Source organism: Oryctolagus cuniculus, chromosome 15 (assembly GCF_964237555.1).
Source record: "Oryctolagus cuniculus chromosome 15, mOryCun1.1, whole genome shotgun sequence".
Taxonomy (NCBI): domain Eukaryota; kingdom Metazoa; phylum Chordata; class Mammalia; order Lagomorpha; family Leporidae; genus Oryctolagus; species Oryctolagus cuniculus.
The window spans coordinates 59,596,799-59,615,008 of NC_091446.1; the positions used below are offsets into that span (position 1 = coordinate 59,596,799).

The 18,210-nt window shown below is 38.2% G+C and overlaps 1 protein-coding gene across 6 annotated transcripts in view; it reads right to left on the minus strand.

Moving 5' to 3' along the window:
• The window catches only part of CTNNA3 (catenin alpha 3), a 1,675,875-nt gene that overhangs the window by 1,564,986 nt on the left and 92,679 nt on the right, over positions 1-18,210 (minus strand). For all 6 annotated transcript variants that reach the window (XM_070057731.1, XM_070057732.1, XM_017348752.3 and 3 more), the window contains exon 4: positions 603-769. In XM_070057731.1, coding sequence (XP_069913832.1) covers positions 603-769 — 167 coding nt within the window. The remainder of the gene's footprint in view (positions 1-602; positions 770-18,210) is intronic.

An 18,210-nucleotide genomic window follows, 5' to 3' on the forward strand; every position in this document is an offset into this window, starting at 1 on the left:
GATATGGACTTGTTTGGTAAAATAAAGCAAGCTGCATATATTGCTATTTTTGTATCCTCCTAGTTGAAATATATTATTCACTCATTTAAACCTATGTATACATTTTCATAATAGATCACCCTAGACATCACAACTGAACCATAAACATTCACTATTTATCCTGGATCACAAGGAGCTGGCAAAGTAGCATTCATTTACAAACTAAGGTAAACTTCGAAACATTGTAAGCTTGAAGATTTCTTACACAAATTATTTATAAGTATATATTTATCATATAGTATCCATATAATTATGCTATGTTTTATTCATATGTATATGGGGCACAATAATTTAAATGGTCAAAAGCTTGTAAGTTTCTCCTAGTCACTTTGTTATCAGTAAGCCATCTTCTGTTACTCAGTTTTCCAGCGGCTCTAAGACTCACTTCTGGCTTCATTCTTTGAAGTATACATTAGTCTTCACAACCCAATTTGGCCAGCTTCTGATGAGTGATATTAAAAGATGAGGATGAGGCCAAGATGCAGCAGGATTGATGCCAGGCTCAGAGAATGGAATTGGAAGCAAGAACAATGCCAAGGTAAACTAAGTCATCTTTTACTTACGGTGGACACGTGTTGCAGAAGACACATGACATCAATCATGTCCGCAAGGATAAGGAGTCGAGTTACTGCAGCCAACAAGGCACGTGCAGCTTGAACAACAGCCTCCCTTTTTGGGAGATGACAGGGGTCATCTGTGAATTGCTCAGCTGATACCTTCAAAGCTTTACCTGAAAAATAAAACCCCAAATAAGCTATACTTTAAGTTTCAACTATGCTTATTTCAGCATTCATTAGCCATTCTAATTCCAAGTGTATTCCATGACTAAGCATAATTTTAAAATATTATCAGTTGACACTAAAGTTGTGTTTTAATAAACAATGAAGTTTCAAATTGACATTTGTTTTTGATAAATTCTCTCAAATTAAAGCATGATACCATCTTCCTGCAAGAAAATTGTGCTCAACTGACTAGCAACATCCAGTAAAATGGCTGTCAACTTTTGCACTTGCTGAATCTCATTTACTGTGAAAGGTTTCATCACTAAAACTTCAATCATAAACAACTCTGTTTACAAAAATGAAGTAAATCTTCGTTGAGCTATTTTCTACTTTCTGACTTAGTGGAAGTTAGAAAAGAGCTAGCCTTCAAGAAAATGAGAAAGCACCTCTACGATAAAATTTTAACAAAGACAGATTTAACCTATATCAATGTAATGAATAAACAATATCCTGGGGCTGGCGCCGTGGCACAGTAGGTTAATCTTCTGCCTGCGGCATCAGCATCCCATATGGGCAACAGTTCTATTCCCAGCTGCTCCTCTTCCAATCTAGCTCTCTGCTATGGCCCAGGAAAGCAGTAGAAGATAGCCCAAGTGCTTGGGACCCTGAACCTACATGGGAGACCAGGAAGAAGCTCCTGGCTCCTGGCTTCAGGTGAGCATAGCTCCGGCCATTTCAGCCAGTTGGGGAGTGAACTAACAGAAGGAAGACCTTTCTTTCTGTCTCTTCCTCTCACTGTCTGTAACTCAACCTCTCAAATAAATAAATAAAATTTTTAAAAGAAACAATATCCTAAGCTTAGTTTCAAAAATACTACTACCTCATAGTATACAATTGATAGAAAAATATCATATCCACTTTTTTAAAGCTCTTTTCATTTTAAATACATTTTATTATAAAAGTAATATAAAACTCATTTGTTTTTTTTTTTTAAATAATTTTTTGAAGATTTATTTCTTTACTTGAAAATCAGAGTTACACAAAGAAGGAAAGGCATTGGCCGCAATGGCTGGAGCTGAGTCAATCTGAAACCGGGAGCCAGGAGCTTCTCCCGTTTCTCCCATGTGGGTACAGGAGCCCAAGGACTTGGGCCATCTTCCACTGCTGTCCCAGGCCATAGCAGAGAGCTGGATCAAGAAGTAAACTGTTGAAATCCTTACTTAAGGTATACTAAGCTGATCTTCTGTATATTAAGATAATCGAAAATGAATCTTGATGTGAATGGAAGGGGAGAGGGAGTGGGAAAGGGGAGGGTTGTGGGTGGGAGGGACGGTATGGGGGGGGAAGCCATTGTAACCCATGAGTCGTACTTTGGAAATTTATATTCATTAAATAAAAGATAAAAAAAAAAAAAAAAAGTAGAGCAGCCGGGTCTTGAGCTGGTGCCCATATGGGATGCAGGCACTGCAGGCAGGGGCTTAACATGCTACATCACAGCACCAGCACAACTCATTTGTTTTTAAAAGTTTCCAGTTAAGAGACTCCCTTTACATTCAAATAAGCTTCTTTTAATTCCATTTTTCAACAAATTTTGTGAAATACCATTGTATTGCGAACAATTTTACCAAATCATAGTCATTCCCCAATAAATGAAAGGGTCTATCTTATCTACTTCACAAATATTTTAATTTTCATATTTGTAAACTTTAGTATAAATAAAACAGTTGTTTCTTATAATGGACAAAGCGTCTAATGCTTTCTCAACATGCTAACAGGTCTCATTTAGTTCTCTTTAAGCAATACCAAGTTAGAAACTCTAAACTCACAGACACTTCTGAGATCAAATTGTTATATCTAATTTTCTAATTCTGGTTGCATGGATTTTCAGTGTCCTTATCTATTGGGAAGGGATAAAAATATTACTTATCTAACAGGATTTCTGGGATGTTCATATGAGATAGTTCTTATCATATATTAGTACAGTTTCAACATGGAAAGCATTCAACAAGTATTAGCTATGATTTTTCAAGAAATTTCTAAGAGATATAAAAAGGGTGATTTTTATGTCCTGCTCTGCAATCCAAAACTGCTGAAAGGAGACTGAAAAACTAAATTGATCCCAAAATTTAGAGAGCAGATGAATCTGCACAAGATTATCTTTTCTTGCTGTGATTCTGAATTCAAAAGTTACAACAGAATTGTAGAACACTTTGACTTCACATACTAAAACAAAACATATTAAAAATAACTATATGTTTTTAATGCTAAAAATGTTGGAATATTGAACAACTTGCAAAAGAGCTATGCTCAGAGAAACATCATTTAAATGACTATTACAGTTTTTTTTCTCATTAAGGTAACATGAAAAGCAAGACAGGTAATACTGTTTGGAAGAGAAAAGTCACTCCAAAATACTTACAATGCTGTAAGTTAACTTCCTGTTATTAGATTTACCCTTGTACCACCACCAACCCCCAAACAGTGTATCAAACCTTTCCACCTGGCTTCAACTCATGCTTCTGGTCCCAACTTAAACATCCCCTCCTCTGGGAAGCTTTAAACCCTCATTACTAACACAGGTCTCCCAGAATTCCATGCTCCCTATAATAGCTTTCATCATCATTACTGTATCAACTTGAATCAAGGCCTATCTTTTCTTTTGGATCATAAGACTAGTGAGCACAAGAACTTCACTGGTCCTTTCACCACAGTTTTCCCAGGGTCTAGCCTAAGTCATAATCTATCACAAATATTTAATACACTGAATGTGTAAGGCTAAACAAGCAAGTTAATGAGAATTACTTTTCTTTGAAAACATTTGTTAGTCCCTGCATCACAGAGCTACACCTAGTGAGGCAGAAAACAGAGATCAGTACAAAACAATTTTGCATTCTAAGCAGTGCATAGTCAAGTGAAGGTTAACAAACAAGGATGCAATCTAGGTAGGGCTCTGGCAAAGGCCTACACAAAGTATTAACACACAAGGAGAGTCCATCTCTCCCTGAGGTGTTGGAGAACACACAGAAGAATATTCTATGTAAGAGAAGCATGTTCCAACTATTGAAAAAGAAAGCTGGCTTGCAGAACTTGGCCAGTTCATTGTCAAGATGATTTTTTTCAGGGAAAAAAAATGCTATTTTCCTAATTAAATGTAAAAAACGTACACCAAACTTCCTTTCAAACTAGAATACGAGTACCAGTATTTTATGAAGCTGACATGTGGGGAGTCAACTGTTTTTGAAATATCAATCCGAGAACCAGCTTTGTGGCGCAGTAAGTAAAACTGCTGCCTGCAATGCAAGCATCCGGCCATTTTTAAGACTTTCAATAAACTAGTGTATATATGGAGTGGGATATCATGAAAGAAAAGTGTATTTTCATTTATATTTATTTTAAAGATGAAATGATCTAGTCATTAAACTTTAAAAAAAGCATTATAAGCAAGATTGGGAATATTTCCTTTTTTAAAAAAAATTTGTTTGTTTGTTTGTTTGTTTTTGACAGGCAGAGTGGACAGTGAGAGAGAGAGACAGAGAGAAAGGTCTTCCTTTTGCCGTTGGTTCACCCTCCAATGGCCGCCGCGGCCGGCGCGCTGCAGCCGGCGCACCGCGCTGATCCGATGGCAGGAGCCAGGAGCCAGGTGCTTTTCCTGGTCTCCCATGGGGTGCAGGGCCCAAGCACCTGGGCCATCCTCCACTGCACTCCCTGGCCACAGCAGAGAGCTGGCCTGGAAGAGGGGCAACCGGGACAGAATCCGGCGCCCCGACCGGGACTAGAACCCGGTGTGCCGGCGCCGCTAGGCGGAGGATTAGCCTAGTGAGCCGCGGCGCCGGCCTGTTTATTTATTTTAAAAGTCAGAGCTACAGAGAGGGAGAGACAAGAAAGATCTTCCATCCACTGGTTAACTTCCCAGATGGCTACAATGGCTGGAGCTGGGCTAGGTCAAAGCCAGGAGTTTATTCCAGTCACAAACAGGAGTGGCAGGGATCCAACATTTGGGTCATCCTCTGCTGCCTTTCCTAGTCCATCTGCAGGGAGCTGGATCAAAAATGGAGAAACAAATCAGTGCCCATATCAGATGCAGGTAACTCTTTCATATGTTGATTTCATTTCCTTTGGATATATTCCCAGGAGTGGGATAGCTAGGTCATTTGGTAAGTCTATTTTTAGTTTTCTGAGGACTCTCTATACTGTTTTCATAATGGTTGCATCAAGCAGGTATTTCAGATTTTTTTTGAAGATAAAAAAACATTTTTTAAACAGAAGAGTGACAGAGGGATCGGTAGAAAGATGTTTGCTTTCTAAAAATACACCTAACAAATGACCTAGCTATCCCACTCCTGAGAATATATCCAAAGGAAATGAAATCAACATATGAAAGAGTTACCTGCATTCCCATGTTTATAGCAGTTCAATTAACATTAGCTAAGATATGGAATCAACCTAGATATCCATCAACTGATTACTGATATAGAAAATGTGATACATATACAATACAGAATATTACTCAACCATAAAAAAGAAAGAAATCCTAAGAATAATTGTGTGTTAATTAAAGAATTCAACCAATAGTATTAAGTAGAACAAAAAAATACTGAAAGGGATAAAGTAATAAGTTTTTCATCAACATTCAGGACAAGGGCTGATCAAGTCACTGTTTCTCATAGTGTCCATTTCACTTCAACAGGTTTCCTTTTAGGTGCTTGGTTAGTTGTCACCGATCAGGGAGAACATATGAGATTTCTCCCTTTGGGACTGGCTTATTTCACTGAGCATGATGTTTTCCAGATTCCTCCATCTTGTTGCAAATGACCAGATTTCATTGATTTTTACTGCTGTATAGTTTTCTATAGAGTACATGTCCCATAATTTCTTTTTTTTTAACTTTTATTTAATGAATATACATTTCCAAAGTACAGCTTATGGATTACAATGGCTTCCTCCCCCATAACTTCCCTCCCACCCGCAACCCTCCCCTTTCCCTCTCCCTCCCACCTTCCATTCACATCAAGATTCATTTTCAATTCTCTTTATATATAGAAGATCAGTTTAGCATATATTAAGTAAAGATTTCAACAGTTTGCACCCACATAGAAACACAAAGTGAAAAATACTGTTTCAGTACTAGTTATAGCATTAAATCACCCATAATTTCTTTATCCAGTCTACTGTTGATGGACATTTAGATTGATTCCAGGTCTTAGCTATTGTGAATTGAGCTGCAATAAACATTAAGGTGCAGACAGCTTGTTTGTTTGCCAATTTCATTTCCTTTGGGTAAATTCCAAGGAGTGGGATGGCTGGGTTGTATGGTAGGGTTATCTTCAGGTTTCTGAGGAATCTCCAGACTGACTTCCATAGTGGCTTGACCAGTTTGCAGTCCCACCAACAGTGGGTTAGTGTCCCTTTTTCCCCACATCCTTGCCAGAATCTGTTGTTGGTAGATTTCTGAATGTGAGCCATTCTAACCGGGGTGAGGTGGAACCTCATTGTGGTTTTGATTTGCATTTCCCTGATTGCTAATGACCTTGAACATTTTTTCATGTACTTGTTGGCCATTTGGATTTCCTCTTTTGAAAAATGTCTATTGAGGTCCTTGGCCCATCTCTTAAGTGGGTTGTTTGTTTTGTTGTGGAGTTTCTTGATTTCTTTGTAGATTCTGGTTATTAACCCTTTATCTGTTGCATAGCTTGCAAATATTTTTTCCCATTCTGTTGGTTGCCTCTTCACTTTCCTGTTTCTTTTGCAGTACAGAAACTACTCAATTTCATGCAATCCCACTTGATAATTTGGTCTTTGACTGCCTGTGCCTCCCGGGTCTTTTCCAAGAAGACTTTGCCTGTGCCTATATCTTACAGAGTTTCTCCAATGTTCTCTAATAATTTGATGGTGTCGGGTCATAGATTTAGATCTTTAATCCATGTTGAGTGGATTTTCGTGTAAGGTGTAAGGTAGGGGTCTTGCTTCACGCTTCTGCATGTGGAAATCCAGTTTCCCCAGCACCATTTATTGAATAGACTGACCTTACTCCGGGAATTGGTTTTAGATCCTTGATTTGAAAGGCAGAGTTACAGAAAGTGGAGTAAAAAGAGACAGACAGAAAGAGAGATTTCCACCTGCTGGCTGCAACTTCTAGGACTGGGCCAGGCCAGAGACAGGAGCTTCAGCCATGTCTCCCAGATGGGTGGCAGGAGCCCAAGTACTTGGGCCGTCTTTCACTGTTTTCCCAATTTGTTATCAGGGAGCTGGATCAGAAGTGAAGAAGCCAGGACTCGAACCAGCACTCCTATCGAATGCTGGCATCACAGACAGCAGCTGAGTCTGCTGCACAACACTGGAGACTACAGGGTTCTTCTATAGGCACTTGGTTCATTTAAAGTGTAACTTCACTTTCTGAAAGTGATTATTATACTGATTATAAACTCAAAAGAAAATATTTTATAATGTTTATCCACAGGAGAAAATGACACAACCAAAATGAAAAGTACTAAAGATCAAATTTCTTCAAACTATTACTATTAACATTATATCTGTGATCCAATTAAGATTTATAGTATGTCTTTGGTCATCTTTCTATGGGCGTGTTCTAAAATACCATTTTTGTGCAACATGTACTAGTACCTATTAATGGATTCAATTAATAGTAGTAACGAACTCTGCTGCAGTGGATTTCACAGAATGAGACTAGGCACTAGGGGTGTGGGTTTATTTGTTTTAAATTGGGGAAATGCCTTTTTGAATTTGAAAGCTCCTAAGAGGTAGAAGCTTGAATTTACCTTTAGAACAGACTGTTCTTTTATTTGGCATGTTAGAGAGGATGATTTCAATTACATCCAAAACTTTAACAGATGTTTTCTTTAAAAAGGTAAATACACTCCTTTAAAATGTTTGAAACAGCTTGCAAAGAGAAAAACATTTAGGATAATAAAGAAAACCCTATCATAACAGAAAGAACGGTTGGAAAGCTGGACTCAGGCTGTGTACTACAAGGACATTAGCAGAGCTGTGGACTCAGAATGAAGCTGCATACGGCTGCCTTTGTAAACTAGTGGCTGTATTTTATTTTCATTACCTTCAAACACTCAGTAAAGCCCTATTAAAATCTATAATTTGCTTTCATCGAAGCAGAGACCAGATTTCTTTCCCACCTGAAACCAAAAAATATGCAAAAACAATCTTATGAAAGCAGTGAACATCAAATCGTGAAGGACAGTAACCCCTGAAAACAAGCAAACAAATAGAAGGAGCCCTTTGACAGCCTCATTTACCTGCTATGAGGGATTTTCCAGGACACAATGCAGGAAAGGGAAACCAGAGAAGAGGCTGGGAAAACTGCACTGAGACAGAGCTGAGAGTCCTGGGATATCAAGGCAGCTAAAGAACACCGGATACAAATGGGAAAGCAGAGAGTTATATAGAGAACTCAGAAGATGTGCAGAGGCTCCTCCTTGAGTACTCAGCTCAATACTGATCAACCCAAACATGGGAAGAAATTTCTCAAGGCTAGGAAAAGAAACATCCAAAAAGATTTAGCTAACAGTACTCTTCACTCACACAGGAGTGGGAATAGTGCTCGTCCTACCACCATACCGGAAAACTTCACGACTCATGGGATATTAGGGTCTTGCCTCAATAGTGAGAAAAAATTAGACTAAGCATTGCCCCATTCCCTCCTAAAAAAACAAATTTAAGGAAAACAGAATTCCCACCTTCAAAGTATGCAGCAGATATATTCATCAGATAACAGCTGTGGACAGACAAAAGCAACAGTAGGCCAAGAATAATGATTTAACTAAAATGGAAGGCCATGAGCAGCTAGCCACTGAGCCATGTACCATTGGGAACTCTCAAAACAAGCTGGACAACACTTTCTTAGGGCTAATATTACATATAAAATTATATTTTTTATAAAACATAAATTTGAATGGGACTAAGTTCTAAAAAAAGTAGTGAAGACATCTCCTCTCTTCATAATTTGGATATAATAGAAGCTGTCTTAAGAGAATCCCTCTTAATCCTTGATTTTTATTAATAAACTCTTTTTATTCTCTCTTGGCAACACAGTAATAAGCCTTCCTTTCTACTCAATGTGAGAAGATTAACTCAAATATATTGTAGTTGATATACAGCAGGGGAGAAAGAGAGAGAGAGAGAGAACACTCCCATTTGCTGGTTCACTCCTCAAATGCCTACAATTGCCCAGACTAGGCCAGTTTGAAGTAAATTTGATCTATGTCCTCCACATGGATGGCAAGGACCCAACTACTTAAGATATCACTTGTTGAACATTACCAGGAAACTAAAATTGGGAGCAGAGTCAGGCCTCAAACTCAAGCTTTCTGGTATGGGAAGAAGGACTCCCAACTGGCAGCTTAACTACAAGGTCAAACACCCACCTCCAATTAAGTAGTTTTAATAAATATGTAAATCTAGCAAATATGAGTACAAAAATACTTTATTATTCTTTCAAAAATTAGTTTAAATGCTATGGAGACATGCAGCAAACATGAGTTTTCAAAAATGTGGGGACTGGCATCATGCTATGGTGGGTTAAGCCACCACCTGTAGCACCAGCATCCCATGTGGGCACAGGTTCAAGGACCAGCTGCTTCACTTCTGATCCAGCTTCCTGCTAATGCACATGGGAAAGCAGTGGAAAATGGCCCAATTGCTTGGGCCCCTGCCACCCATTTGGGAGATCCAGAAGAAGCTCATGGCTTCAGTTTGGCACAGCCCCAGCCATTGCAGCCATTTGAACCAGTGTATGAAAAATCTCTGTCTCTCCCTTCTCTAACTCTACCTTTAAAATAAACAAATAAGTATTTTAAAAGAATATCAAATTAAGTGTGGAAGGAAAAAAAATGGTAAAAGTGGAGGTGAAGCAAAACAAGAGACTATAAAATATCAAGAAAGATTCTGCATTTAGGTAGCTTCCCTCGTGTCATTAAGTTATCTTCCATTAAGACAACAAAACTATAAATCTAGTCAAGTTACTGTACTTGTGATTTAGGAAAAAATTGTCAGTATGAGACTTAGTCAACCTAGAAATTGCCTGGATACAACCTACAGAAAGACTGAAAGAATTTCTTGTTATATCATTTAAGATAAAATATTTAAGGGGTGTTTGTGTGTGAACCAATGAAATTTTCACTTCCATTGATAAGAATAAATAAATATTAAAGCAGAAATGTCCAATATTGCTGAATAGAGGTGCCCAGTACTAACCTCTCTCTACAAAGAAAAGGCAAAACAACAATGGATAACTGCATTGCAAGATAAGTAGCCTAAGGAAAGCACTAGAACTCAGAAAGGGAAATACAAGAATCAAAGCCAACTGTAATCCACAGCCAACTAGATGTCTCACTGCAGAGACTTGACATTGCTGGGGAAAGGATAAATATAAGAATTTCAACACCTCCCCCTCCATCACTGCAAACACCAGAAATCTCTTCAGAATTACACAAATATGTGGAGTCTGAACAACATGCTTCTGAACAAACAGTGGATCACTGAAGAAAATAAAAGACAAATTTTAAAATTTCTCAAAACAAATTAAAATGGAAAAACATACCAAAAACCTATACTATACAGAAAAAGCAGTGCTAAAGTGCCTATATTGAAAAAATATTTTTTAAATTTATTTGAAAGCCAAGAGACAGAAAAAGACAGACAGACAAAAGAGCTTTGTCACTCCCCAAATGCCCACAATAGGTCAAATACAGGAGCCAGGAACCCAAGCCAGGTCTCCCACATGGGTGATGGGAACCCAGGTACTTGAGCCATCACCTGCTGTCTCCCAGAGTACACATCTGCAGGAAGATGGAAATGAGAAATGAGTCATGACTTGAACCCAGACAATCCAAGTGGTATCTAATTGTGCCAAATGCCTATCCCTAAAGATCTTAAATAAACAATCTAACAAGCTGTCTCAGGGAACTGGAATAGCAAGAATAAACCAAATCCAAGAGTAAAAGAAGCAAAGAAATAAGATCAAAGTCCTGGTCGGGGCGCTGGATTCTGTCCCGGTTGCCCCTCTTCCAGGCCAGCTCTCTGCTGTGGCCCGGAAGTGCAGTGGAGGATGTCCCAAGTCCTTGGGCCCTGCATCCATATGGGAGACCAGGAGAAGCACCTGGCTCCTGGCTTTGGATCAGCGCAGTGCGCCGGACACAGAGCACCAGCCGCAGCGGCCATTGGAGGGTGAACCAACAGCAAAAGGAAGACCTTTCTCTCTGTCTCTCTCTCTCTCATTGTCCACTCTGCCTGTTAAAAAAAAAAAGTGCAAAAAAAAAAAATGGGATAGAACAGAGATCCCAAAAAGTAACCCACACATCTACAGTCAACAAAGGTACAAAAATGTACACTGGACAAAGGTCAGTCTCTTCAACAAATGGGGCTGGAAAAATTTGATATTTATATACAGAAGGCTGACCCTTAACACTTCCTCTCTACCTCTCTAAAAATTCAAATGATAATGGATCACATACTTAAATAAAGGACTTTAACTATGAAACTGCTATAATAAAACACTGGGAAAACACTTTAAGGCATTAGTGTAGACAACAATATTTTGGAAAGACCCCAAAAACAAAGGAAACAAAAACAAAATCAGCCAAATGGGATTATACCAAACCAAGAAGCTTCTGCATGGCAAAGAAAATAATCAACAGAGTGAACAGAAAACTAACAAGGTGGGATAAAATATTTGCTAACTATTCATCTGACAAAAGATTAATATATAGAAAATATAAGGAACTCAAAAATCTCAACAAAAAAATCCAGTTAGAAATAGGCAAATCATCTAAATAAACATTTCTCAATGGAAAAAAACACAAATGGCCAACAAATATGTGAAAAAATGTTCAAAATCACTAGCCATCAGTGAAAGGTTAATCAAAACTACAATGAGCTATCATCTCACTCCAGTTAGCATGGCTACTTTCAAAAACACACACACATACAAAACAAATACTAGTGAGAAAGTGGGGAAAAAGGAAATCCTTATACACTGTTTGCAGGAATGCAAATTAGTAGAGCCATTATTGATAAAGACATGGAGATTTCCAAAAAAACCTAAAATTAGTTCTACCTTATACCCAGTTATCCCACTTTTGAGTATTTGTCCAAAGGAAAAGAAATCAGCACATAACAGGTATCTTTACTCCCAAGTTCACTGTAGCACTATTCACTATAACCAAGATATGGACTCAACCTAGGTGCCCACTGATGGATTAATGGATCAAGTAAATATGACATATATATATAAAATATAGCATTATCCATCTATTAAAAAGAATGAAATCCTGACACCTGCAACAAAAGGATGGGCCTGCAGGTCACTATGTTAAGTGAAATAACCCAGACACAAAAAGACAAATATCACAAGTTCTTTTTCATATATGGAAGGTAAAAAAAAACTTGATATGAAATTGGAACAGTGATTACTAGAGACTGGTAACAGTGGCAGAGGGAGTTTAGAGGAATGTTAAATAAAGGGCACTAAAGCGTAGCTAAGTAGAAGTAATAGGTTCTAGTGTTCCTCAGCACAATGTGGCAACTACTGATCTCAAAATGTATAATATATAAACAAGTGAAAACGAGGAGCTGGTAGACACCAAACATGGAGAAAGAGCAGGGAAGGAGAAATGCTGATTTTTGATTTAATCAGTTTATAACATGTATGTATTAAAACACCCTATGCCCCATAAAGGTGTAAAAGTATTGCACATGAATCACAATTTTTAAAAATAAATAACAAAAAACTGCAATGACATATCTCATCCCAGTGAGAATGTCTATTATCAAAAACAGAAGACATAACAAATGCTGATGAGGCTGTAGAGAAAGGAGAACTTATACACTGTTAGTGGGATATAAATAAGTATAGTCATTATGGAAAACAGCATTGAAAATAGAACTACAATATGAGCCAGCATTCCCAATATTGGGTGTATTTCCAAGAGAGAGATACCTGCATGCTCATTTTGTTATAGCACTATTCACAAGAAACATTATATAGAATCAACTAAAATGTCCATCAATGGATGAATGGATAAGTAATATGATGTAGATATATTATGAAATATTTCTGGGCCATATTCTATCATTTGCAGTAAATGTATGGAACTAGAGGACATTAAGTTAAGTGTAATAAGCCAAATACAGAAAAACAAATATCTCATGTTCTCATTCATTTATGAAAGCTAAAAAGTTGACCACATAGAAGCAGAGTCAAATGGAGGTCAGTGAGGCTAGGAATGATAAAGGGAATCTGGGATAGTGAGAGGGTACCAAAAGAGAAGGGAAAGAAGTGCTGATATTACATAGGACAATAAGGTAACTAGAGTCTACAACAATTAATTATACATTTCAAAATAACTAAAAGAGGAATGTAGTGGTTTCTAACAAATGGAAATGATAATATAAACACTTTTCATTGGTATATTTTAATGTGTGAATTACTTGTATACCTATAACTATGTACTTAATATTAAGGGAACTTTTAAAATAGAGCTAAAGAACCCTTCATAAGTTCTAAAAAAAAAAAAAAAAATGAATTTATTGTCAAAGGACTGATCAAGTACTTTAATATCATATTTAAACTTGACTATAAATTTGAAATAATATGTTCACATAATTATTTCCTAACTTCAAAATCACAGTGGCAAGCGTTTAGCCTGGTGGTTAAGATCCCAAGCAGAGGGCTGGCACTGTGGTGTAGCAGGTAAAACCACCGCCAGCAGTGCTAGCATCCCACATGGGCATAGATTCGAGTCCTGGCTGCTCCACTCCTGATCCAGCTCTCTGGAACAGCCTGGGAAAGCAGCAGAAGATGACCCAATTGCTTGGTCCCTGAACCCATGTGGGAGACCCGGAAGAAGCTCCTGGTTCCTGGCTTCAGCCTGGCCCAGCCCCAGTCGTAGCGGTCATTTGGGGAGTGTCCAGCAGATGGAAGACCTCTCTCCCTGGCTCTCCTTTCAAATAAAAGAGCTCTGTAGCTCTGCCTTTCAAATAAATAAATGGATTTTTAAATGTCAATTAGGACACTCATCTTACAAAGAGTACCTGAGTTCAATGCCCAGCTCTGGTTGCTGACTCCAGCTTTAAACTAATACACACCCTGGGAGGCAGCAATTACAGCTCAAGTTACTGAGTCCCTGCTACCCACATAGGAAATGCCAATTGGGTTCCCAGCTCCCATCCTCTTCCCTAGTTAGGGGTTACTGCAGTCATTTGGGGACTGAACCAATGATGGGAGCTCTCTGTCTGTATCTATCTGTCTCTCCACTCTCAAACAAATATATAAAAAATAAACACAAAATGAGTAGCATATACTTCAAATTATTTACAGCAAAATGGAACAAAAAGCAATCCATACTGTAAAATAAACAATAAAATGGTAGTAGAGGGGTAGTAGAGGGGCCAGTGCTGTGGTGTGGTACATCCCATATGAGCATCAGTTCGAGTCCTGGCTGCTCCTCTTTGGATCCAGCTCTCTGCTATGGCCTTGGAAAGCAGTAGAAGATGGCCCAAGTGTTTGGGCTCCTGCACACACGTGGGAGACCCAGAAGCAGCTCCTGGCTGCAAATCATCCCACCTGCAACCATTGAGACCATCTGGGGAGTGAACCAGCAGATAGAAGACCTTTCTGTCTGTCTTTTCCTCTCTATAACTTCACCTTCAGATAAATAAATAAATCTTTTTTAAAAGATAAGAAACTTATAACTTAAATGCATAAACTATGCCCTGAAAATCTGCTCATAATTTCTGTCTATTGAATTTCTCTCTTAACAAGCTATTGACTAATGGGCCACCCATAAATAAACATTTCTATATTATTATTACTGTTGTTAATTTATTCTTTTGAGAGTAAAAAATAAGCCTTATAATTAGAACATCAGACTAAACTTAATTGTCCATTATTTTTCCCAACATTTCCTTTTCACACTAAATATGAGCGAAAAGCCATTGAAATATATCCATTATATTATATTGAGTTGGGATATATTTTGATTTTTGATTTTTTATAGCTCTTGACTATCCTCATTCTAGTTCTGTAAACTGAGTGACAAAACTACTTTTTCTAAGAAACAATTCCCTAAACCTTACAAAGACCTCATTCACTCATGTTTGAACACTACAATGTGCAAACCACTATAGGGTATACAACAATGACTAAAACATGGTCTCTGTCAGGTAACTCCTAATGGGAAAAAAATCCACTTCGATGAGAAGTTTCTTCTGTTTGGTTTTAAATGTCAGCATCTGCAGATATACCTCCTTTAAAGTATAAAGAGACATAATTCCACAGCACCCAAAAAAAATACAAGTATATAATAATCATCCACATGCAAGTTGATAAATACTTTTATAATATTTTACATAATTAAAAATTTCTATGAGAAAAAGTTAAAAATAGAAACTGTGTTGAAGGACTACACAATCATTTTAAAATAAGATAAGCAATTCTCACTTATAATCATTTAACAAAATGTGACTTATAAGGGTATTAAATAATAAAATAGAATTTAGGCTTCACCATGTTAGAAATTCAAGTCCCACAGCCGTGATCAAAACAACAAATGTCTAACAAATTTGCCCTGTGAAACACCACCTTATTCAGAGAAGTATGGTTGTTTATCAATAAGGTTAAAGTTGCCCTTAAAGTTGCCTCAACATAGGTGTCCATTATGTAGAAATAACATGACATTTTTCGCCTTGGTTCACACAAAGCTTACAGAAAGAGAGGGAGAAACAAACAGAGAGAATGAGAGAGAGAGATTCCATCTGCTGGTTCACTCTACAAGTGGCCACAATGGCCAGGGCTGGGCCAGGCAAAGCCAGGAGCTTCATCCGGGTCTCCCACAAGAGTGCAGGACCCAAGGACTTCAGCCACCTTCCAATGCTTTCTCAAGCACATCAGCAGGGACCTGGACTGGAAGTGCAGCAGCTGGGACTTGAACTGCTGCCCCCATGGGATACCAGCACTGCAGGCAGCAGTTTTACCCATTGTGTCACATCACTAGTCCTGGGAGAAAATATTTCTAAATCAAACATCCAAATAAGGGGCTTTACCCACTTAAAAATTATTAAGCTCAAAATAATAATTAAAAAGACAACCCAAGTTTCAAACAAATATCTCTCCAAAGAAGAAATACAAATGACCAATAAGAGCACAAAAAGATTTTCAGTCATAAATGTAATCTAAATTTTAAGCATAATTAAATATGTATGAAAGTTTTAGTAGGGCCCTTTATAATGTTTATTTTTCATTGTTTAAAAATGGGCAGGAGCAGGTGATGTGGCACAGTAGTTAAGATGCCACTTGGTCAACTGCATCCCATATCAAAGTACCTGAGTTCAAGTACCCCTTCTGCTTCTGATCCAGAAGCTTCCTATTAATGTGCACTCTGGGAGGCAGCAGGTGATGGCTTAAGTACTTGGGTCACTGCCACCCACATGGGAGAGCTAGATGGAGTTTTGAGCTCCTGGCTTCAGCCTAGCTGAGCCCTCGCTATTGAACATACTGAGGAGTGAACCAGCGGATGGAAGATTTCTGTCTACCTGTTTCTATGTCTCTCTCTCTGTCTCTCCCTTTCAAACAAAATGAAAATTAAACACAAATTTTTTTTTGTAAATTCTAGAGACTAAAAACTTACCTGTATAAAGAGAATAGATGCGTACTTTTATGCATTGGAAATTGTCACTATAATTACTGCTTTGTGCACTGTGAATAATTATTATAATGAAGTAGTAGAAAAGTAGTATTTAGAGTCCAATTAACTTCTTTGCATGGGGATGGAATATCAAGATCATCAAAAGGGGGTATAGTGGGTAGAGCCACCTGCTGCAACTCTAGCATCCCATATGGGCACCCATTCATGTCCCGGCTGCTCTACTTCCAATCTAGCTCCCTACTAATGGCCCGGGGAAAGGAGTAGAGGATGGCCCAACTGTTTCGGCCCCTGCCACCCATTTTGGAGACCCAGCTAAAGCTCTTGGCTTCAGCCTGCCCAGCCCTGGCCATTGCAGTCATCTGGGAAGTGAACCAGGGACTGGAAGATCTCTATCTCTCCCTCTCTGCAACTCTCTGACTTTCAAATAAATAAATAAATCCTGAAAAACAAAGATCATCAAAAAGGTAGAAGTACACAGTGCCGTTAGAATATTATAGTTTACAATACTGTAACAAAACCTTGAGCAGCAGGCAGCTTCCTAATCAATAGAAAGCCTATTATGTAGTGCAAATACAAAATTTGAGCTATAAAAATAAGTTCTCTTTTATATGAAAATTAATGATAGATTGGCCGGCACCACAGCTCACTAGGCTAATCCTCCGCCTGTGGCACTGACACCCCGGGTTCTAGTCCCAGATGGGGCACTAGTTCTGTCCCGCTTGTTCCTCTTCCAGTCCAGCTCTCTGCTGTGGCCCGGGAAGGCAGTGGAGGATGGCCCAAGTGCTTGGGCCCTGCACCCACATGGGAGACCAGGAGGAAGCACCTGGCTCTTGGCTTCGGATCGGCACAGCGCGCCAGCCGTGGCAGCCATTTGGGGGGTGAACCAACAAAAGGAAGACCTTTCTCTCTGTCTCTCTCTCTCACTGTCTAACTCTGCCTGTCAAAAAAATAGATTTAACTGCCTTTTCTTTGTATTTTCCCACTAATTATTCATTTACTCTGATAAAACTTAAGATTCTTAAAAAGTAACAGATCAAACATTTTTGGGATTCCTTGGATTCTTAGTTCTTTAACCTAAGATGGAATCAAACTATGGAAAACGGGACAAATCTGGCCTGACCTGTTTATGTATAACCCACAGGCAAAGAATAGTCTGTATATTTTTTAAATGGTTAGCAGGAAAATCAAAAGAAGAATGTTCTATGATATGTGAAAACTATATGAAATTCAAAGTTCACTATGCATTAAGGTTTACTGGAACACAATCTTTTTTTGTTTGTTCATTGCCAATGTGCTACTATGACTGCTTTCATACTGCAATGACAGAGATGAGTAGCTGCAATGGTACATGGCCTACAAAGCCTAAAATATTTACTAAGTGGCCTTTTACATAAAATATTTGCTCATCCCTTATCTAAAATAAGTAAACAAATACACATTCATAACCTGTAAAAGTATTACACCCAAAACCTCAAACAAGGTTTTCAAGTTTGATATACACAAAAGTGGCCCTAAGATGGCAATTCTTTTTCATAAATTCTTTATTTTCATGCCTTATTCTAAATGTGAATATGGACTTGCCTAAAACTCCTAGACAACATAATGTCTGCCTTACTTTTAAAAGAATAAGATTTGACCTAGCATTCTTTTGGCTTCAGTGTTCATATAGTTAATTATTCTAGTATTCTAGGAATTTTCCATATGCCTTAAATGGTTCCATGAAGAAAGTTCAGCCAGCTCTAAACAATGCTCCCATTGTAATACCAAAAGGAATT